At 45.1% G+C, this 23,223-nt stretch overlaps 1 protein-coding gene across 1 annotated transcript; it reads right to left on the reverse strand.

The window, feature by feature from the left end:
- Positions 1-413: 413 nt before the first annotated feature.
- On the reverse strand, positions 414-23,083 carry LOC118301404 (transmembrane protein 151A). Its single transcript, XM_035626888.2, has 6 exons — positions 22,445-23,083; positions 10,213-10,551; positions 9,252-9,386; positions 8,829-8,968; positions 8,656-8,695; positions 414-8,026 (listed from the first exon to the last, which is right to left on the reverse strand). The coding sequence occupies exons 1-6, from the start codon at positions 22,511-22,513 to the stop codon at positions 6,824-6,826; spliced, it is 1,926 nt and encodes a 641-aa protein (XP_035482781.2). The 5' UTR covers positions 22,514-23,083; the 3' UTR covers positions 414-6,823.
- Between the last annotated feature and the right edge of the window lie 140 nt (positions 23,084-23,223).

Raw genomic sequence — 23,223 nt, forward strand, 5'->3', positions numbered from 1 at the left:
GACATTTTTTATTATTATTACCAACCAAAATACATAGATTGAGCAATGAGTTGCATGTTACTTTGTACACTCGTGAAAAGGAAACTGGTTAGACAAGCCTGCCTGCAAAAGCTACGTCCTTCGTCACCTCGTAACCCAGGCAATCTGTTTAGAATTACTTCGCCGTCCCCGAATCCAGGCGGAGGTGACACCAGCGGGTAGTTTCTCAATCTGTGAAGTCCCCCTTAAGCCAAAGAACGCTGTGCATCAAAAAACATTGTCAAGTATTTATTGTTTTAGCACAGCTGCAGGTCAGTTTCATCTGGGAAAAAAATGTATGTTGCAATGATTAAAAAAGAAAATGGTTTTACCCAATAATGCCTCAATAAGTGTAAAGGTATTAATGGGTCGAGAAATCCCACAAGACCAAAGCCTGGTATACCAAGCAGATTGACTTTATTTGTCATCCAGGATAATTAATTGTCATCATCATCGCCAGGATCGCATCAGTTAACAGTGTTATTGCCACCAGCTCCATTACCCTCACTGTCGTCATCCCCTCCAATTACACTATCTTCACCAGGCCTGGTGACAACAGCTTTAATCTGGTGTGATTTTGACAATCTCATTATCAGTTACATATTAATTAGCTTAAATACTGAGGACATTTTGCTTGACGGTGCTCGAACAGAAAGCCCCACTCCCGGCTTCACACACCACCGTGTGGCACAATAATGCATTGTATGTGACATTATGGTTTGAACGGCGCAGAGGCTGCATGTACATGACAACGACATCGTGGTAACATTGCGTTCGTTCCACAGCTCACAGGTAATCCAGCAGCATTAAACACTTGGCGAGAAAGAAAACGAGCCTCCTGAAGCATCACGTGAACCACAATCGGATGATACTCATCCAACAATTAGGTGACACAGTAAATGTTCTTATTTGAATAGTTACTGCATCTCTAAAAACAATTATGATCCCAATTTCATAGAGGGACAGCCAGTGGAATCTGAACCTAATCGTAAAATGAGCCTAGACCCAGATGCTGAAGATCTGTATCGGAACTTTACACGTGTGACACTGATGTCATTTAAGTTTTTACATACATCATTGCACAATGGATATTATTCTTTTAATAGAAAGAACAGCGAAGGAACAGACGCTGCCATTTTTTAAGATTTCGAAGGAACCTCATAATCCCGCACAAAGTGTCTGAGGTCAGCTGTCAAAGGGAGAACCTGAATTCTGTTTTTGGATCCATTTTTACTCAATAAAAATGCAAAGTGTGTACGCACTGTGCAAAGTGTCAGCGTCAACAGCGACAACAACAGTGTGAAATATAGTCAATGCATCACATTTTCCTATTTGTTACCTGATAGTTTGTACAGTAGTGTCCACATGAGACTAACACGGTGCTTCTGGAAATGAAAAACAAAAAATTGCAGCTGGAATTCATGTGATTTCAAGTCAAACCAATTCTAGACATGTTTTTTTTTAAAAACAGTGTTTGACGAACTCGGTATGACGACTCGACTCACCCCATGACCACGAGGGACAGTTACAGCATTGACAACAATACATCTGTCATAGTTACGAGAGCATTTTATAAGATAGTCAAGTGATGTTAATAAGAAAAAGAACACGTGGAAAACGAGTGCAGGGTTTCGTAGAATGAATATTGTGGGCAAAAGAAAAAAAGCAGCGTATTTTAGTGGTCGTTTTGAAATAGAAAAATGTCGATGACAAAACAAACCACCTCCCTTCTACATCATTTTATTGGTAGTTTGTGTCATATAGAGCGACATGGCCAGACTATGAGTTATGCAGTAAAAATGGAGGCTCAGTCACAAAATGCTAATTGCCCTTTTTTTATATCTCTAAAACAGTGATGTAACTTAAATGACTGAAGCTCCCATTGCTTGTGGATATAGGTTCAGAAAGCTGCTTGGCGACGTATATACAAAGTCCAGCCAGAAAGCAGGGATATGGACAATATTGCTTCGCAACACATTCAGTCACAGTGAGAGAAAAAAAAAAGAAGATAAGATCAGCGGAGGCTTAGAAGAGAAGTGTGCAGTCACACAGGCCTGTCCACTCTGTGGGTTTCAACCTTTAGTTGTGTTGCACTTTTGGCCACATATCATCCTGTGTGACGTCAGCTGCCAAAGACAGACGACTGGTCGGACACTACTCAGGTCTCGACACGCAGAGCAGGACGTCTGTGTTTGACACACAGCCAAACATGTCGTCACAATATATTGAGCTCCGCTGCCACCAAGTGGACAGAAACAAAACATTTTATTCAGGTACGACTAAATATACCATAATGTATTAAAACCACATTAAGGGTGGATTCACCCATGAGCGTGGGTAAATCCACTACATTGACCGTCATTCATTGTAGAAAATAAATAACTTTTATAGGAACCAATGTTGTGTATTTTGCCAATTGATCAGTGTCTTGTGAGTTTTTGCCTGGGAGTAAATCCACCTTTATGACAGCTGATGTAAAAGTTTGATGCAGCTGCACATTCCACCAGCTTCTCATGTCCATGTGCATGTTTCTAAGTACAGACATTTTCTCTGTTATATTGTTTTTCTTTTTTCTTTGGCATGTTACTGGGTTGGTGTGTGTAAAAGAGAGCTCGTGTTGACAGGAACGCAGCATTAAAATGAAATCCTGAGCAAAAAAGCTGGCTTGTGGACACAAAGGCAAAATAGCTGGACAGTTCCATTCTGTCAATGAATGTGTGTGTTAGTGTGTGTGCACGTTTGTGTTCAGATGCTGTATGTGTGGGGAGATTACGTATATTGGATGTCACTCGTCTGAACTAAGCTGTAACGATGGGTGCTTCACTGCTGTGGCTTGACATGCAGGCACACATGAATGTGTGTTTGTGTAAGACATCATGGGCACAAAGTTCTCTTGGCACACCTGAAGCGGCTGAGGACACACTTTTGACACACTCAGATAATAAAAACACCACATAAATATCATGAGTGGAATACGCCTGTCTGGTGAAAATAAAATAAAATAAATAGATAGACTCGCAAACAAGTTTCACTGGCTCCAAGCACTTTTCGCAAATCGGAACCAGAACAAAGGCTCACTGGTAAACTGAGAGTATCGTCTGTTTGACCATAAATGAGGAATCAAATTTAAAAAAAACAGTATAAACATGAGAAGTTTCTGAAGCTAACAAAGGCATTTGGATTCCAGACATCACTTGAACAACCTGAAATTATGACTTCTCAAGTATGAGGATTACATAAAAGCAGAACATTTCGACTGAATTTGTATTGTGTAACACGCATATATATACACACATATATATATATATATATATATATATATATATGTGTGTGTTAGTGTGTTTTGTGGAGCCAAAGTAAATGGACAGAAATGTAAAAGCAGTTCAATACTAACTGACCACATAAACATAATCACATACTGAGCAGGACCGTCCAAGCCATAATCACAATTCGACAAAATGAATCAGGTGATTGTGAAAGCAACATGATCTTGCTATGAAATCGTATTAGCATCATACTTTGTGTTCAGTGCTTTGAAGTGCTTTTTTTTTGTTAAGGGATGATTAAGTCTCAGATGATGATTAATAGCTGTAAAAAATAATTGTCTTTTAATCTCACATTTACAGTCTTTCTGCCTTTCAGTTGCCGTTTGTCTTTTTTGTCCTTCATTCCAGTTCTCCAGGCGCAGGAATGTTCGTCCTCGATGCCGTAGGTTGGCTCTGCCGGTTCTCTTCCAACTATTATTGCGTCCGTTTGTTTCTTGTGCCCGGTTCAGCTCGATCTCCCCCAAAAGCTACCGAAGAACTGTCGGCCAGAATCAGTGTATTTGAATATCACTGTGTGTGTGTGTGTGTGTGTGTGTGTGTGTGTACATGAGTCCCGTACACCGACCCAGGCCAGCACTCGCGCTCTACTTCTTCTTTCCAGAAAGATTCATTGAGAGGACATTCCCTGCTGTCACTGCGGAATCCAGGTCGGATGTTGCTTGTTACATATCTGTGTGTCTATGAGTGTGTGTGCGTGTGTCTTATCTCTATCATTGGTAAAGTGAATGAGGCATCATTTTTGCTCCACTTTCAGGGAACTCTTGAACTGCATTCTTTCCGTGTGCTTTTCAGTATTCCTGTCCAAAGTAAGCAGATAGAGGACGAGGGACACGCGACCAACATCCAACAGGGGGCACTGTGCCGGGAAGGTGAAGAGCTGTTGGTCCAGCTACAAGCAGGTTTAGTGTGCTTTGTTAAGTATATGCATCAAAGCACTGGTGGCTGTGTCGTCTGTGCCAGTTTCCTCCTCCTGGGCAGATTTTCTTTGAAACAGACCCACTGAGAAAGCAGGACAGATGGATTCCCGTCCCTGCCCTTGTCGAGATGCGTCTAAAACATCTAAATTTGTGTCGACTGAGCGTGAATCACTGCTTTTTGGCACTGGAATTCAACAATGGCAGCCAGATTTGCCACATAGCTAGAAGTACGACCTGCGTAACAGCTGTTATTAAGTTGCATGCATCTCTATGCCGGCTAACTTTTACACGTTCCATGGTGAGGTGATGTTGTCGAGGGCACTGTCCCTCAGATGATTCATCAAGAGGAGGAGGTACAGTAGCAGCATGGCGTTATTGATCATTGTGATCATATTGAGAGGTTTTATTTTAACGCTGCAAATTGTCGTGGGCAATCACGAAGCAATCGAAGGACGAATGTTCTACTTGTATTTATAACGAGCACGGCAGCTCAGGTTGGACCTCCCATGCAGTCTTAAGGACATTAATGAGATGAAGAGGCTTTTCAAGCTTCAACACGCACTGTGTTACAGAGTGCATTTGATAATGGAGGAGGGTTTTTCTGGTTATTTTCATTTTTTCCCCTCCGTATTGCACAGGACTATCTTTGAGTATAAATGTTTTAAACTACAGTACAACTACACAGGCATAACTGGTGATTATTAGCATTTTACTCTTTATCATGTATGAAAATCACACCCGTTGGTGTCTAAAGTCAGCGGCTATAAAGGCCAGTTTTGTCTACATCCTCTGCTCCTTTACGAACAAGGGTTCTCTTTTCCGACTATGTGGACACAAAAGGGCAAATACGCGGGAAATATGATCTTTTCTCTTAATCTAATCTGAGAGGAGAGAGCTCGGCCGAGAGGAGATGTGATATGTGGAGTGAGTCTCCAGCAGCAGAGAGGAGTATCGCGCATCCGCCACTCTGAAGACAGGAAAGGGATGAGCTGAAGGTGATGGAGGAACAGACGGAGGGAAGTACAAGGCAGAGGCAGTCGATCTATCTTGGGCTCTCTCTCACTTCTACCACAACACGTGCGAATTGCAAAAAAAAAGACGTGTCAATCGGATGTTTTTTCATTTAAAAAACAAACAATAGATGTGTTGCTCAGAATCCCACGTCTGCACTGGTAACTTACATCTCATTCCCGTGCACTGAAGTGAGGAGGGAAGAGGAGGTGATGAAACGGATGGAGAAGAGTAGGTAGCAGCATCTCCGTAATGGACGGGGAGTGGTGATGCAGCTAATGGTGAAGTGATGAGTACGACATGGAGCAGATCAATGTTTCTCCTCCGCTGTTGGCACCGGAACGTTTATGGCTGCCAGTCAGGTGTTGTGTGAGGCTGTATGATGAACCCTAAATGACCAGGCAATAACCCAATCTGTCATGTGACCTACAGTATTTGAGAGTACCACGAGGGGAACTGTTCGAATGTCATCTAGATTTCCTGATTAGTGTGTTTTGTCTGTGATAAATCCTGTATCTTGGTTTTCTCCTCCTCTTGAGTTGATCTCTTGAAGAATCAGTCGTGTCTTGTATTTTTCGTGTCAAATTGAAAACAAGATTTAGTGTAATCTGTCACAGTCAGCATTGTGTCTCATTTCGTACTCTACTTCTCTTTTTCTGTTCCATCTCTGAGGAACTCTCCTTCTTTTTGTTGCATTGCCATCGTTTCTCTCTCTACTTCGCCACAGTGCGTTTTGAAACCCTTTGTGATCTCATCTGGTTCCTCTCTCCTCTGAAATATTAAGTAAATCTTGCCTCTTCTTTAATCCATATTTTTAGTCTGCCTCTATGTTTTCAGATTTTTATCAAAACTGAACCTTCAAAATAACCTTTTGCAATTCCTCCTGTTTATTTTAAAAACCCTACCCAACAACCACTCAGCTGGTGGGGACTTTCAGTTGCTATCTTTAGACTTGTCTCCTCCCACTCCTATTCTTGCATAGATATGTCTGGAAATAGACTCGTTCAGTCTTTCCATTCTTCCCAAGTATTTGATTTGTCCTCCTCTCCTAAACAATCTGTCTGGAGCAAAGTCTACAATTGCAAGGATTTTCTTGCCTTTACTCATTTTTTAGACTCCATCTTATCTTTCTCTCATCGCTCTCTATCAGCTTCCATCTTCCTCTGAACCACTCCTGGTTTTTTTTTAAAGTATGCACTGAATCTTTTCTAACCCCCTGTAGCGTCTACTGTCTCGTTCTGGGATGTTTCTGTCTCCCCTCCCCTCTTCCCTTTCTACTCCATCCACTCCACCTCTTCTCTTTCCTGAGCAACTCTGTATATCACAGAGCTTTTCTTTCCTATCTTCCGTTCCTGGGGTTGGTATGCTATCAACCAACTCCTTCCTTTAAACACCGTTCCATTTCTCATTTCATTTATTCTTCAGGTCTATCAAGTCTGATTTCCCCTCTTCCTCTGCTTGTGTGCTCCCGTCTTTTCTTTCTGCTCAGTCGCTTCCATCTCCCTCAGCCTCGACACTTTCTTTCTTTCGGCGTGTTGATTTTTCTATGTGTCACATGTCGTCTCCAGCATGGCAGCTCTCCTCTCCATGTATAATGAGGACAGGAAAGAAGAATGCGTCCTGGTAGGATGGCGGACGATCCCTCTCACCCTCCCTCGCCTCACCCCCCCCTGCGCTGTCTTGCTCCACTTCTTCATCCCTCTCTCTGCCTGCCCCGTCGTCCCTTCTCGCCTCCTCTTCCTCATCTTCATCCCCTTCTCCTTCCAGCACCCCTCTGGTCTCCTCATTGTCCTGTCTTGAACCTAACCCGAGGAATCCTCCGCCCCCACCTCCGCCTCCCCCACCACTTCCAGCTCCGCCTCCTGCACTTCCTCCTCCGTCTTCCCTGCTTCCTCCCAGCCCTCCCCCCATGCTTCTTGAATGAAACAGGCTGTTCTGGCGTCCTCCACCGAGTCTCCCTAGAGAGAATCCACTCCGACTGAGCACCAACCTTCCTCCTATACCCCCACCTCCTGGCCCTGCTGCCCTGATTCCTGCCACAGTAGCGTTCAGGAGGGCTGTAGTTCCCATCGGAGCTCTTAGCCTGGAGGGAAGACTGGAGCTTGACGTTGTCCTCCGGCATCGCGGACAGCTCTGGAGGAGGTACGCCGAGTTGAACACCACAGGCAGAGCAAGAGGAGGTGGGTTGGTCACCGGGTTGGGGGTGTTGCCCGGAGGCCCAGATACGGGAGTAGAGGCAGTGGGGTTTGTCCCCCCACTTATTTCCAAGTCCATAAGGAGCGCTTCGGAGTAGCTTGGGACCATCTGTTGATTACAGCGGATGTGCCACTCCAATTCTGTCATGTCCACCGTGTTGACCCGAGAGATGGCTCTGTAGCTCGTCCCATTCAGACCAATTCCAATACCATTTCCTCCAGGGTGGATTCCATTCCCAGTGCCACCTGCAGTCCCATCCCCTCGTCCCCCTCCACCAAGTCCTCCTCCTCCTCCCCCACCGTCCTCCTCCTCCCCGAACAGCTTCTCTACATGGTAGTGGACATACGCTGTGCGGTATTCCGACACGACCCGCAGCGGCCACGACAGGAGGAATGCCGAGGCAAGCCAGAACACCCTGTGCCTAGCGAACCATGGTTGACGAGCGGGATCTGGGAACGCCAGGATGTGTTCACGGAAATCCACGTTCTTCAGGTGCATTCCTTCCCTGGCCTCCATGTAGTCGTCGAGGCCCTCGTTCTCCCCGAAGAAGCGCGCTCGCTTTTGATAACAGACAAGAGGAAAGAACACGTGAGATATGTAAGGATTAGCACTGATGCTAATGACAATATTAAAGACAATCATTTTTTTATTGAAAAAATGGCAACTACATAGGATCCAACTTTTTTTGATTTTTGTTTTTGACCAACATTGATAGGCTTAGGGGTAACCCCTTTGCTAAACCTCTGCCCCAAACAGTTATTATCTCAGTAACCATAACTAGGCAGAGAAGTGTAAGGGATTATTTAAACAATTCATTTGTCCTCTCGAACATAAGCCGCAACATTTAATATTTAATTATTATCTCCCAACAGTGCAGAAAGTGTCAGAAACAGTCCTGGATAGAAAGAACATTTCTGTTTACTACATGTTGCTGACTTTTTTGCCTGGGACATTGGCCTTTAGTCGTTTAATACCGGGTTCTTCAAAAATCTAGTCAGCTGTGAACATTAAAAGGTCAGCCATTTGATGATCACAGGACAGGCGTAGCGAGTGGTCATACCATGTTGTCACATTTAATTGGGGAAATAATAACTAAAGATTAAAAAAAAAAGATCATTAGCTTCAGCTCTCATAAGAATAGCGTGGAATTAACCATATTAAATTGATTTTTTTTTACCACATCTTACCTGGGTGAGGTAGGCAGCTTCGGCACGGGCACTGGAGAAGCTAAAGAATACACACACACACACACACACACACACACACACACACACAAAATCAGTTAATGCAAACAATCCCCCAGAATAAAAACCCTACAACCAACTTGTGGATACTTGTGGTGTTGTGGCGTGTGTCTGACCTGAAACACTTGGTGAAACGGAGGCGAACAGCAGGGTGCTGCTGCAGGTCCAGCAGCTCCTTCGATACATCTTTGACCCCATAGCGGGCGTAGTCGAACTCTGAACTGGAGGCATGAGTGTTCACCCGTTCGTGGTAGACCTGAGGGAGGAGGGGCAAGAAGAGGAGTGAGAGCAGATGGGAAGATGGAGAAAGGAAGAATTAAGTCATTGGGAAGATATTTTATCCTTCACATGTTTCAGCAGCAATACAAAATGGTTACTACTTAGAATTATATATTTATCTTATTGCCCACAGCTATCAGCCCTGTAACATTTCACCGCAGGAGAAATAAAGATTTGCCTAGCGCTTATTATAAAGGTTTTCAAAATGCTAACTCAAGGTTGTACAGTGTAGAAAGCATTAGTTGGCGTTTCCCCCTCACCTGTGTGGTTGTGTATGCGTCTCCGTTGCGATACCTTGTCACCTGCCTCGTCCTCCTCACGTAGTGGTAGCTGATGGCCTTCCACCAAATACAGGGTGTGGCCTGCTGGAGCCTCTGCACACGCTCGTACACTTCCTGTGTCAAATTGTGAATGAATAATCAAACCAGCTAACTTCAAACAATGCTAATGTGTGGGATACAAATGACTTAGATTCTTAAAAAACAAACGTATATTCCGTAGGCACTTCCAAAACAAAAGATTACACTGAACAATAAAAACGGTGTAACATTGCCTGTGCAGGTTTAGCTAAATCAGTACAGGCGAGCACAATGTTTTCACACATTCAATCTGTGCTATCTGGTGCAAAACAGGCCCTGCCAAGGTTTAATTACGGTGTTGTTGTATGGTCATTTTTGAATTTTTTGAATTCTGCGTTTCTGGCTGTCTTAACTATAGAATATGCCCCTGACAGTCGGGACCACCATACAAAATGTTTTGTTTTTGTCAGTGGCAGATGAACCGTAAGCACTGTGCTACTGATAACAGACAGAGCGGAGCAGCCGAGCGGAGCAGACGAGAGCCGGATGCCCCCAGGTCAGCTTAATTCCATATGAGTGGGAAGGTATCATTTTCTCCACTATCAAACAGAAATGTAGAGTAAAAGTGTTCTCGCCTCATGCAATTTCTGATGCTACTGCATGAAAATTTCAACTGTTTATACCACTCCTGTATTTTCCACTGTGCAGACATTTTATACTGCACCATTTTATATACTTATCATCTTTATTCTGTGACATTTTGCTGACACGTTCATACCAAACGACATTCAGTGAGTTAACAGAGAGGGTCCCGCTCAAGGGCATAGACATATCGCAGCAGGACACTGCGCAGTCTGTTGGGTTGAGGTGTTTTTCAAGCTATCCCGCCACCTTGCTCAATGCTAACACTTCTGACAGATACCTGGAATTCAGCATGAGCCAACATGGCCGTCTTGGAGAAGCAGTGCCAACACTCCACCAGGTAAACCACATAAAGCATGGCCAGGAAGGCCAGGGGGATGTAGACGTAGCCACTGGAGCACGGACTCTCCAAGTGCAGGATGTCGCTGTAGTAGGCCGCCGAGGTGGCATCGTCGTCGGCACCGAGGGGTATGGACGAGGAGCCGAGAACGGGTACCCGACAGAGAGCGCACCAGGCGAGTGTGGCAAAGCAGCCATACATGAGGAGAGTCAGGAGGAGGCACTTCCAGTGGGACTCCCGACACAGGGAGGAGGCCAGAGACTGTTGGACAGGCCGCTGCTGTGGGGAGGCAGAGAGAGGAGGGATTTGATATTGAGATGCTGCTGACTGTTAAAGCAGTTTGTGCTTGTAGTTAGTCTGCACAAAAAAAAAGGAAATATACACTTTTAAATGATTCAAAATAAAAAATGGGGCACGCATCCAATTGTCAATCAATTTACTACAGTCTGTGACTACAGCAAGGCAAGTTCATTTGTATAGCACATTTCAACAACAAGGCAATTCAAAGTGCCAACATAAAACATTAAAAGCAATTGAGAAGAAACAGATAAAATCACATAAAATATAATAATAATTACAATTCAAAAGAGAAAATAAAAACATGTAAAAGGAGACAGGTGAAAGCGGTAAAAATTCCGTGGCTCTGGTGGAGATTTTTCACAGAAAATCACTTGGAGACAATTTATCACAGAAAGAGTTTGAAAGACAAAGGTGTTCAGTGTCATTGAGGTCGCAAATACAAGCAGCCATACTCATACTTGAAATAAATGAAAGATATCTGTCCCACAATGTCGTAAGCGATACCGTCTATTCTTGCAGAGACGCCCAAATAGTGCTGCAAAACTTTGGTACAGGTTCTCACAGTTTCAAGAACCATTTCAACATGGTTAGTGCCATTGATATTTCCTTTTACCTTTTCTATCCTATTAAATTTCTGTTTTAAGTTCCTGATGCAATCATTTCAGAGTCAGTCAGTCCTTGGCCCAAGGCTATGACACATGTAACATATATGACAAGTTGTTTAAACACCGAATATTGATCACATGCCACAAATTGGGTAAAACCAGTTTGAGCAGAGCCAGAGGATTATGACAAATTTCAATGTTCTCACATTGACAGTAAAAACAATGAGTAAAAGATTATTCATTATTGATTAATCTGTTGATTATTTTCTCATTAAACGATTAGTTGTTTGGTCCATAATATGTCATAAAATTGTAAAAAAAATGATGACCGTGTTTCCCAAACCCCAAGACGATTTTTTGTCCAAACATTCAATAAATTTCGTTTATTGTCATAGAGGAGCATAGAAACCAGAAAACATTCACATTTAAAAAAGCTTAAATCAAAGAATTTTGACTTTTTAAAAGAAAAAAAAAAATATTTTAAACGATTAATCGATTATAAAAATAGTTTAGCGATTAATTTAGTAGATTATTCATTATCGATTAACTGTTGCAGCTCTTAATACATGCTTCACAATGTTATTTATTATACATGTCACAGATTAAAACAAGCGCAAATATGGCAGTGATATGAAATATTTGTCAAGTATGTAACTCAGATTTCATGTACCTGGTGCCCCCCTGGTGAGTTCTTAATAATCATAATGTTCCTGTTTGTTAAAACAGGGTAATATTTCAGACTGTGTGTGAGCTGAGGTCTTGACCAAAGGAATGCATTACAACACCCATCAACAAGCCATCATGTAATAAGTGCTGCATATTACTCATGCACACGCACACATACATCAACACGCACACAGTTTGTCACTCTCTAAGTGCACACTTTGACATAGCCTCAGTTGCACTGTGAAGACATCATATTACAATGCACTCACACGCACCCACGCACGCACGCACGCACGCACGCACGCACGCACGCACGCACGCACGCACGCACGCACGCACCCACACACACTCACTCACACACACCCACACACACACAGACACACACCCACACACACTCACTCACACACACACACACACACACACGCACGCACCCACCCACTATGAATTAGATACACAGACATACATGGGTGGTCTAATGTGCCCTCCTTCTCTCCATGCACGTTCTCAGCGTTGTAATGCAGCCAGCGGAGAGTGCGTGAATAATTTAGATGAGAACGTTGCTTCTAGACTGTTCTCTAGCTAAATGACTCCACCATCAGCAGCGTTACGACTGCCGCTGCGATTTATATATACGAATGAGTAAGGGAAGGGAGACAGCTCTTCCAAAAGAGAAAAGCTTCAGAAATATAACGAGAGAAGGAAACACAGTTGACCCCCACCTACACTGTTGTTACAAGTGTGTACGCCCCCCCCCCCACCCATGTAGTTTGTCAGTCACTGCCTCGTGCTGAATGCGACATGGCGAAAGAGCAACAACACAAACGGACAAAAAAAGAAGAAGAAAGAAGGATCGGAGACACCAGTCTCCTCTCCACTCGCAGCCAAGTCTGCCTGTCCTGTCAGCACATCACTGCCTCTCCCTTCTCCTGCTGTCTCACTCATACACACACTCATCTCCTTTACTGTCTGCCTGTCACACACACACACACGCACCCGCGCACGCACACACACACACACACACGCACACGCACACGCACACGCACACACACACACACACACACACACACGTTTCACTATTGTATGTCAAGGACATGCAGTGAAAGGCAAAGTGAAGGGCACCTACTCTTTATTATTGTCTACAAATCACAATCTCAAAAGGGAGACTTGGAGAAAAAAGGCGAGAAAATGATCCATGGCATAATTTCAAGAATTTCAAGATCATATTTTTATGTGTTACGCTTTCTGTCCACCTGTTTTCCTCATCCTCCGTCCTCCCCTCACACAATCTTGCATGATTTCTCCTTCCCCGAATCTTCCCTCCCCCTCCCCTCCTCCACCGTCTCCTCTGTTACATCCTCTCTGGAAGTCTGTCTCTCAGTTGATTGATTGGGCTAAAAGTGTAGTGTAGACAGAGGAGGCGAAGATGGGGGGATGAGGAGCGTGAGAGAGACAGAGAAACGATCATGAACTTTTCATGAATGCAAGTATGACGGGGAACAAAATGGGAGCGAGGGAGAGGAGAGAGAAGGCATCAGTGACAGTGAGTACACGTCTCTCCAGGGGAGTCCACTGCCAAATCACTCTTTCTTGTCCTTCTCCTGCCCTCACTGCCTCGCTCGATTTGTGTCTCTGGCTCCGATCATCTCCAGCCCCTTTCCTCTAACATTCTGCACATTCATGTTACCAAAGGAAGGGAATATTGCGGCGACACGAAAAGAACCTGCATGGATCTCAAGGCTCACCAGCCCAGAGAGGAGGAAATCAGCCCCCTCATACCAAACGCTATCCGTCAGTATGAGCTGATATCTTTCCCCATAGGAAAAGACAGCACGGCTATTTTCAGGTGAAAAGACTGAATCTCTTCCGTCAACAGCTCCTTCCTCCACACATTCATCTCCTTTCAGTGCACAACGCCTGCCGGTGCAACTTTTTGCTGGTGTCATGATGATCCTCTCCATGATGAAGCTCCTGCTGCCTGTGTCGAGGCAGGAACAGATCAGAGGGGAACTCTCAGTCTCCCTGACATCATTATGAAAAGAGCTCTATATGGCCTCGTCTGGAGGGTGCCGTCTTTTTTTCCTCTTTGTTTTGTTTGGTACTGTTCACAGGGCAGCTCCTACACAAACCATTGTTTCCAAAGAAGGACTTGAATTCAATAATTGTTCTATAATCTGGTCTTGTAGAGTCTGCTATGATGTAGTCCAGTTACTATGCAATTCTGACGTTTCATTTTAGTTACTGGCTCTCGTGTCCACTTGAACCTCCTATTTCACTAAGGGTAAACACTGTATTTCCATAGTTTTCTCTAAAGTACTACCTATGCGAAGCTAATACTGTAAAATTGTTTGTTGAGACCAAGCGGCAACCCACCGTGACGTCACCCACTGGTTTGTGAACGGCTGTTTTGAAGCCTCGAGTTTATTGTCTTGGCCAGGCCCATCTTGGTTTTTTTGAAACCAGAAGTAACCATGTGTGAAGGAGTGGGCCAGTACCTGCAACCTGCCCCCACTAGCTGTCAATCACACGGTAGTCACGCCCCAATGCATACAGTGCTTTATATTCCATTTCACTCTAAATGGAATCATAAGTTACAAAATTATGAAGACTTGAAACTAGCGATTGACACCATAAACTCCTCAGGAAACTGTTTACTGGCGTTATAAATCAAGCGATAAGCAGAGTCATTTTCTGACAGACTTCTATGGAAATATTTTTGCAACCAGTGGAGTCGCCCTCTGCTGGTCCTTCCAGAGAATACAGGTTTTAGGAACTTCCACATTGGCATCACTATCTGGACCCAGTTTCATATATAGTCTATGGTAGCGACAGTGATAGTGTCACTGTTAAGACAGCGTTAACTCAAATATAGATTTATTTTTTTGGATCACATTAGATAGTAAATAAGAATCTCACAAAGAAATCATCAGACTAACAGTGAGTATGGACCTGGAATATTTCACCCTCCCTTCCGTTTGACCTACACAGAAACACTTTCCAATAAAAATTCTAATTAAATTAGGAAGATTTCTACAATTTCTTTCACTTGGCTGAGTCAATTTTACAAATCACCCCCTGGATTAAGGGATCAAGTAGAAAACATGTATTCCCCTCCCTCTCCTAGTCCGTGGCTCTGCTCGTACTGATCCAGCCTGCTAGGTGTGACTGGAGCAGCTATAATTAGCAATCCTGGCATGTGGGTGGCAAATGAAGTGAGGAAGCGCGGAAAGGGAAATGTGCTGCTGCCTACAGTACACTGTTAAAAAAGGATGTGTCATTTCAACACAATTGGAGAGTCGATTAGGACGTCAGGTTTCAACTACCTCTGCTGGAACAACTACTTAATCGTGAGCACTTGATGAGCAAGGAAAGCAAATAGAAAGTGTCATCAAATCCTCACTATGGTAAAAAAGACCCACATAATTGCTCTATTATGAATAATTTGTTTTCAAGTGCATGCAATGGAGACTAATCACAGGTAAGGTGCAAGGTCTCCTGTTAATAAATGAAATATCATTGAAAGCAGCGATCAAACTACCTGCTGGAATTCACATCAGATACAATATTGTAGATTCCAATGGTGACAAGTTTTCACAAGGGCAGTCAGCACCAACACTTCTCGTAGCAACTAATTATGCTGCCAATTGTATGATCAGTAATTTCCAGCACAAATTGCTTTGTCAATATATGGGCCAAAAAAAAGTCTCACTGGTAAGTAAGACAGACCCCACTGTACATTTCATGATAAAAGAAACAACACTGAAGTACTTAATCAAAAGTCAGTAGTTACATTAAATCATGAAAGATTTAAAAATAGCCTTCACCACATCTCATATTTATGTTGCACGTTACTTTCAGGGAAGAATACAGTCGACACCGGAGCAATCTGCCGAGTCGTTAGAGGCAAGTGGAAATAAAGTTTAAAATGAATCTCATCAACAATGAATTCACAACATCGATGAAGTAGAGCAACACATTCAAAGCAGCTCCACCTGCCATTATACTGCACATCTGTACTTACAATATACTGTAACTGCTCTACAATTAAACCTATATAGAATCAATTGTATGCAGAGAAAATTGTATGTTAGTTTGGGGAAAAAAGAGTTACAATAGGCTCAAACTTGGTTAAATTGATTTAAGTATGTTTTGCTTCTATTAAACTTATCGGATAACAATTCTCTCATTTTCATGATGTTAGCCAGGCTTCTGTTATGAAGTTTTATTGCAGCTTGCATTTGCTAGCCTTCATCAATTACTGTATGTGGATGCATTCCTTCATTGATGTGTTTCACAATTCTAGAAAATGACAATTGTGATTTCTCTCAGAATCGTGCTGCTTATTTTCTCTCAACATTTCTTTATGCAACCACTTGTCCGCTGGTAAATCATTGTCTAGGACTCCTGTTACAGATGGTTGTGTGTGGTGTTTAATAGCTGTAGTATTCGTTATATTGCATTTTGTTCTGCTGTTATACAGCAGATATTTGCATAGATAGAAAATTACAACGTTTAGTCTTCTTGTCAATAGATCTGGACTTCCCATTCCCATGTGGCACGAGCCTATTTCTTTTAAGTGAAGATGTAAATCTTGAGGAGTGGGTCACAAATACATAAAACATGGGCCTAAAGCCGCTTTAGTCTTTACATGAGATGTTACTACATAACAGAGGGTGTTTATCGTTTTCAGTACAAGCATAATGTTTCTGTCTGAACTCGATTTGAATACATTTATTTCCTCTGACAGCACAAGCAGATTTTTCTCAATTCTGTTTTCGCTCTCAGTGTTATTCTTTACTTTAACTTTACTTCTATTACATCACTCATGGCTCTCCCAAACATTAGATATGTATTTTTTTATTTTCCCCCCGATGTGCACAGTTCCTCATTTGGTGGAAATCCATCTGTCATCTACTGGTAAAATATATGGAAATTTTAGAATCACTTGGTTAAATGCTCTGCTAAAGCAAATATGGCAGGACTACTGTCAAGCAAAACTAAATAGCATGGAGGTACAGTACGTCAGAATCAAAATTCAGATGATTTTATATCAATAATGGAACTGCTTCATTTGTGATAATGCCTGTGAGGCAGAGAGTCAATTAAGTTAAGCAAAATAGGAGCATGTCGTTGCCCGAGAGTGAGAGTCAAATAGAGAGAGATGGGAGGAAGATGCTGTGCGCTCCATGACAGGCAAATACAAAACAGGAAGGAGACCAATAGGGGAAGATGAGTGTAATGGAGGACGAGAGCAGGTGCAGACACAATGCATTGCATGACATTGCACTGTCTGCACAGTATGCATGGATACAAACAGAGAGGGGGGGTGGCAGAATAAAGTGAAAGGCTTCATTTAACAGGCTTAGTGACTCTACATATCAAAGGCTCTTAATGATCACCTGCTAAGCGCCTAATTCTTATTCATGCACAGTTTTATTGGCCAGGTCTTGGTTAGAACAGTCTTACGTATTGTAAAAAGTAGAGCTAAAGCGTCTAGTCAATTAATTGAATATTGAATGAAGAGAATTAATGGCTGCGAGAACTAAATGTTTACGGTACACTGAATCCAGCTTCGCTGCCTGGCTCATGGAAATCACAGTGGGTCTCTCTTACCATTTTCCTTATTCAAATAATCAAAAACATTTCATTACATTTCTGACTAACTTAGAAAAATAATACAGTAGTTTTAGTACAAAGATCTTAGTACAGGGAGTACCCAGGGCTGGCTCACTCTCCCCTGCTTGCCGCTGCTACAGTACGTACGTCACAACCCACCCCACCTTTCTGATCAACTCCCCACAGGGCTGGGTGGTATAAAACTATAACTATCACGGGTTTTCTTCAACAGCATATAACAAAAGTTCCCTGTATATCGATATAATGCTTGAGCGAGCACTGTGAGAGGTGCAGCACATTTAATTATTTTCAATATTCTACCTCACCATACAGAATTTAAAGATTTAAAACCACAACTAATTGTCTGGTTTCTTCAGCTTTCACTTCAGAACAAGTCTTGTCTTTAAAAGAAATATCATTAGACTCATCAAGATAATTATTGGCATCGACCGATATGAAACTTTTGGGGCCATCTCACCCAGGCCCAGCCCTATTCCACACATCACCGGGCAGCACATACACCCATTACTCTCCGTGAGCCTGTTTTAACGAAGGAAACTCTATTGGTGTGTGGACATCGTTAATTTCCTCCTTTGTACATTTAATGCGTTTATTTTAGTGGCAACCGACTTACAAAATGTTTTGTCACACATAACCTATCCCTCCTTTTGTCACGCTGCTTACCAAAGTATAGGAGGAGATGAACTGCTTGGGAGGAAAAGGTCACTCTCAAAGGTGTGTGTGTGTGTGTGTGTGTGTGTGTGTGTGTGTGTGGGTTGGGTGATGGTACTGAAAACTGAAGTCATCACGTCAACATGAACACAATAATATCTTTCATTACAGTGGCACAGCCAAAGTGTACTGTAAGGAAAGGGGACTTCAAGGAGCAACAAGGACTGAAAGGATGAACAGTAAATGTATTGTTGGGGAGACACTATGGACAGTGATAAATGCTCAGGAATATAAATCACACTGCAGGTTATAATCGAATATCATACGCAGCAATGCCAAAATAAATAACCGTTCTGGTCGGAGGTGTTATTCTGTGCTCGGTGTATTTCGGGCAGAAAGGCGTGTGTGTGTCTAAACTGTGATGTCACCCTCTGGTGTAGTTCCGAGGGGACAGCTGGCGGATGGACGTGCTCTACGGTGGACCGAAGCACGTGGCCACACGTATCACGGGAAGACTGTGGCTTTATTTCTATAGCCCTAACACTCGTGTCCGTTCACCTAGTCCGCAGCCCCGCATCCTTTCGTTCGACAGCCAAGGTCCTGCTCCGTGCCCTTGCTCTTGAACGAGGCATGAAGGACTAACGAGGACAACGGGACTTCTTCACGTGGACAACAGCCTAAGACCAGACGTGGACGCGGTCCACAGCACCATGTGTTGCATGACGGAGAAGAAACCAGCAGTGACGCAACTTTACTCTTACTCGATTCTTTCCATTCATGCACAAACAACAAGGCGCTAGTGGAGGAACACTAGTGACTAGTGGACGAAGACTAGTGACTAGTGGAGGGAGACTAATTAGTGGAGGGAGACTAACTAGTGGAGGAATACTAACTAGTGGAGGGAGACTAACTAGTGGAGGGAGACTAGTGGAGGGAGACTAATTAGTGGAGGGAGACTAGTGGAGGGAGACTAAATAGTGGAGGGAGACTAAATAGTGGAGGGAGACTAACTACTGGAGGGAGACTAGTGGAGGGAGACTAAATAGTGGAGGGAGACTAGTGGAGGAATACTAACTAGTGGAGGGAGACTAGTGGAGGGAGACTAACTAGTGGAGGGAGACTAGTGGAGGGAGACTAAATAGTGGAGGGAGACTAGTGGAGGGACACTAACTAGTGGAGGGAGACTAATTAGTGGAGGGAGACTAGTGGAGGGAGACTAAATAGTGGAGGGAGACTAGTGGAGGAATATTAACTAGTGGAGGGAGACTAGTGGAGGGAGACTAACTAGTGGAGGGAGGCTAGTGGAGGGAGACTAACTAGTGGAGGAATACTAACTAGTGGAGGGAGACTAACTAGTGGAGGGAGACTAACTAGTGGAGGGAGACTAAATAGTGGAGGGAGACTAGTGGAGGGAGACAGACTAGTGGAGGGAGACTAACTAGTGGAGGGAGACTAGTGGAGGGAGACTAACTAGTGGAGGGAGACAGACTAGTGGAGGGAGACAGACTAGTGGAGGGAGACAGACTAGTGGAGGGAGACTAGTGGAGGGAGACTAACTAGTGGAGGGAGACAGACTAGTGGAGGGAGACTAACTAGTGGAGGGAGAATAACTAGTGGAGACAGACTAGTGGAGGGAGACTAACTAGTGGAGGGAGACAGACTAGTGGAGGGAGAATAACTAGTGGAGGGAGACTAACTAGTGGAGGGAGACTAGTGGAGGGAAACTAACTAGTGGAGGAAGACTAACTAGTGGAGACAGACTAGTGGAGGGAAAATAACTAGTGGAGGGAGACAGACTAGTGGAGGGAGACTAGTGGAGTAGTGGAGGGAGACTAGTGGAGGGAGACTAACTAGTGGAGGGAGACTTACTAGTGGAGGGAGACAGACTAGTGGAGGGAGACTAGTGGAGGGAGACTAACTAGTGGAGGGAGACAGACTAGTGGAGGGAGACTAACTAGTGGAGGGAGACAGACTAGTGGAGGGAGACTAGTGGAGGGAGACTAACTAGTGGAGGGAGACTTACTAGTGGAGGGAGACAGACTAGTGGAGGGAGACTAGTGGAGGGAGACTAACTAGTGGAGGGAGACAGGCTAGTGGAGGGAGACTAACTAGTGGAGGGAGAATAACTAGTGGAGGGAGAATAACTAGTGGAGACAGACTAGTGGAGGGAGACAGGCTAGTGGAGACAGACTAGTGGAGGGAGACAGACTAGTGGAGACAGACTAGTGGAGACAGACTAGTGGAGGGAGACTAGTGGAGGGAGACTAACTAGTGGAGGGAGACAGGCTAGTGGAGGGAGACTAACTAGTGGAGACAGACTAGTGGAGGGAGACAGACTAGTGGAGGGAGACAGACTAGTGGAGGGAGACTAACTAGTGGAGGGAGAATAACTAGTGGAGGGAGACAGACTAGTGGAGGGAGACTAACTAGTGGAGGGAGACTAACTAGTGGAGGGAGACAGACTAGTGGAGGGAGACAGACTAGTGGAGGGAGACTAACTAGTGGAGGGAGACAGACTAGTGGAGGGAGACTAACTAGTGGAGGGAGACAGACTAGAGGAGACAGACTAGTGGAGGGAGACTAACTAGTGGAGGGAGACTAGTGGAGGGAGACTAACTAGTGGAGGGAGACAGACTAGTGGAGACAGACTAGTGGAGGCAGACTAACTAGTGGAGGGAGACAGACTAGTGGAGACAGACTAGTGGAGGCAGACTAACTAGTGGAGGGAGACAGACTAGTGGAGGGAGACTAACTAGTGGAGACAGACTAGTGGAGGCAGACTAACTAGTGGAGGGAGACTAACTAGTGGAGGGAGACAGACTAGTGGAGGGAGACAGACTAGTGGAGGCAGACTAACTAGTGGAGGGAGACAGACTAGTGGAGGCAGACTAACTAGTGGAGGGAGACAGACTAGTGGAGGGAGACAGACTAGTGGAGGGAGACAGAGTAGTGGAGGCAGACTAACTAGTGGAGGGAGACAGACTAGTGGAGGGAGACTAACTAGTGGAGGGAGACAGACTAGTGGAGGGAGACAGACTAGTGGAGGCAGACTAACTAGTGGAGGGAGACAGACTAGTGGAGGGAGACAGACTAGTGGAGGCAGACTAACTAGTGGAGGGAGACTAACTAGTGGAGACAGACTAGTCGAGGCAGACTAACTAGTGGAGACAGACTAGTGGAGGGAGACAGACTAGTGGAGGCAGACTAACTAGTGGAGGGAGACTAACTAGTGGAGACAGACTAGTGGAGGCAGACTAACTAGTGGAGACAGACTAGTGGAGGGAGACAGACTAGTGGAGGGAGACAGACTAGAGACAGACTAGTGGAGGGAGACTAACTAGTGGAGGGAGACAGACTAGTGGAGGCAGACTAACTAGTGGAGGGAGACTAACTAGTGGAGGGAGACAGACTAGTGGAGGGAGACAGACTAGTGGAGGGAGACTAGTGGAGGGAGACTAACTAGTGGAGGGAGACAGACTAGTGGAGGCAGACTAACTAGTGGAGGGAGACTAACTAGTGGAGGGAGACAGACTAGTGGAGGGAGACAGACTAGTGGAGGGAGACTAGTGGAGGGAGACAGACTAGTGGAGGCAGACTAACTAGTGGAGGGAGACTAACTAGTGGAGGGAGACAGACTAGTGGAGGGAGACAGACTAGTGGAGGGAGACTAGTGGAGGGAGACAGACTAGTGGAGGGAGACAGACTAGTGGAGGGAGACAGACTAGAGACAGACTAGTGGAGGGAGACAGACTAGTGGAGGGAGACTAGTGGAGGCAGACTAACTAGTGGAGGGAGACAGACTAGTGGAGGGAGACAGACTAGTGGAGGGAGACAGACTAGTGGAGGCAGACTAACTAGTGGAGGGAGACAGACTAGTGGAGGGAGACAGACTAGTGGAGGGAGACAGACTAGTGGAGGGAGACTAACTAGTGGAGACAGACTAGTGGAGACAGACTAACTAGTGGAGGGAGACAGACTAGTGGAGGGAGACAGACTAGTGGAGGGAGACAGACTAGTGGAGGCAGACTAACTAGTGGAGACAGACTAGTGGAGACAGACTAGTGGAGGGAGACAGACTAGTGGAGGGAGACAGACTAGTGGAGGGAGACTAGTGGAGGCAGACTAGTGGAGGGAGACAGACTAGTGGAGGGAGACTAGTGGAGGGAGACAGACTAGTGGAGACAGACTAGTGGAGACAGACTAGTGGAGGGAGACAGACTAGTGGAGGGAGACAGACTAGTGGAGGGAGACTAGTGGAGGCAGACTAACTAGTGGAGGGAGACGGTAAAACTAGGTGTCAAAGTGTCCTTTCTCACCTGCTCTCGTCCTGACCCGTCCTCCAGAATGGGCTCTTCTGCGGTGGCCGTGTCCTCCTCCGTCTGCATTTTCCCCTCGTTCCCCTCCTTCCTTTCCTTAGAACCAGGCAGCTCCCATCCCGGTACCGTCCGAAGGCAGGGACCTCCCCGGCGGACCAGCTCGGTCACCCCATCCGCCGCAAGTCGGTATCCAGTTTCACGATGGCGGGGCCTGCGGCAAACAGCATCATCTATTCCGGACTCAGCGGTGCCTCCTCCGCGTCCCCTCTCCCGCGGACGCGCTCAGTGTTGCGCCTCTACCCGCTCCATCCTTCGCCTCGGTGGTCAAAGCAGAATGTGCCTGCGGGCGCCCAAAGTCAAAGCCCGTCGCCCTCCCATGCACACGGACCGCTTTCGCTTCCGCCGTTGCCTCTCGTGATCCCGGAGCCACGAGCGCGTTTGCGCACGTGTGCGCGCGTGAGCGACGGCGCAGGGAGCCAACCACCGCCGCGCATCTCAGGCGGCTGCAGCTGCACAAGTGACGGGAGCGTAAACTGCACGCATCGAAAATGACAGCGAGGTTGGCTGTCTTCTTTTAACTTGGCTTGGCCAGGGTTGCACCTTGCGCTGGGTCTCCGTTGACGTCATCCACCAACACCCCCCCCGTATTCACCTGCGCACACGCACGAGTCCCCCCTGGAAGAGAGACAGTACCGCACAGGCGGAGTGATGCATCCATATCCTGCCAAATCATCCGAATTAAAATGGCCACAGCTTGAATTTATCAAGATGTCTTTACA

This window comes from Scophthalmus maximus, chromosome 2, assembly GCF_022379125.1.
Source record: "Scophthalmus maximus strain ysfricsl-2021 chromosome 2, ASM2237912v1, whole genome shotgun sequence".
Lineage (NCBI taxonomy): Eukaryota > Metazoa > Chordata > Actinopteri > Pleuronectiformes > Scophthalmidae > Scophthalmus > Scophthalmus maximus.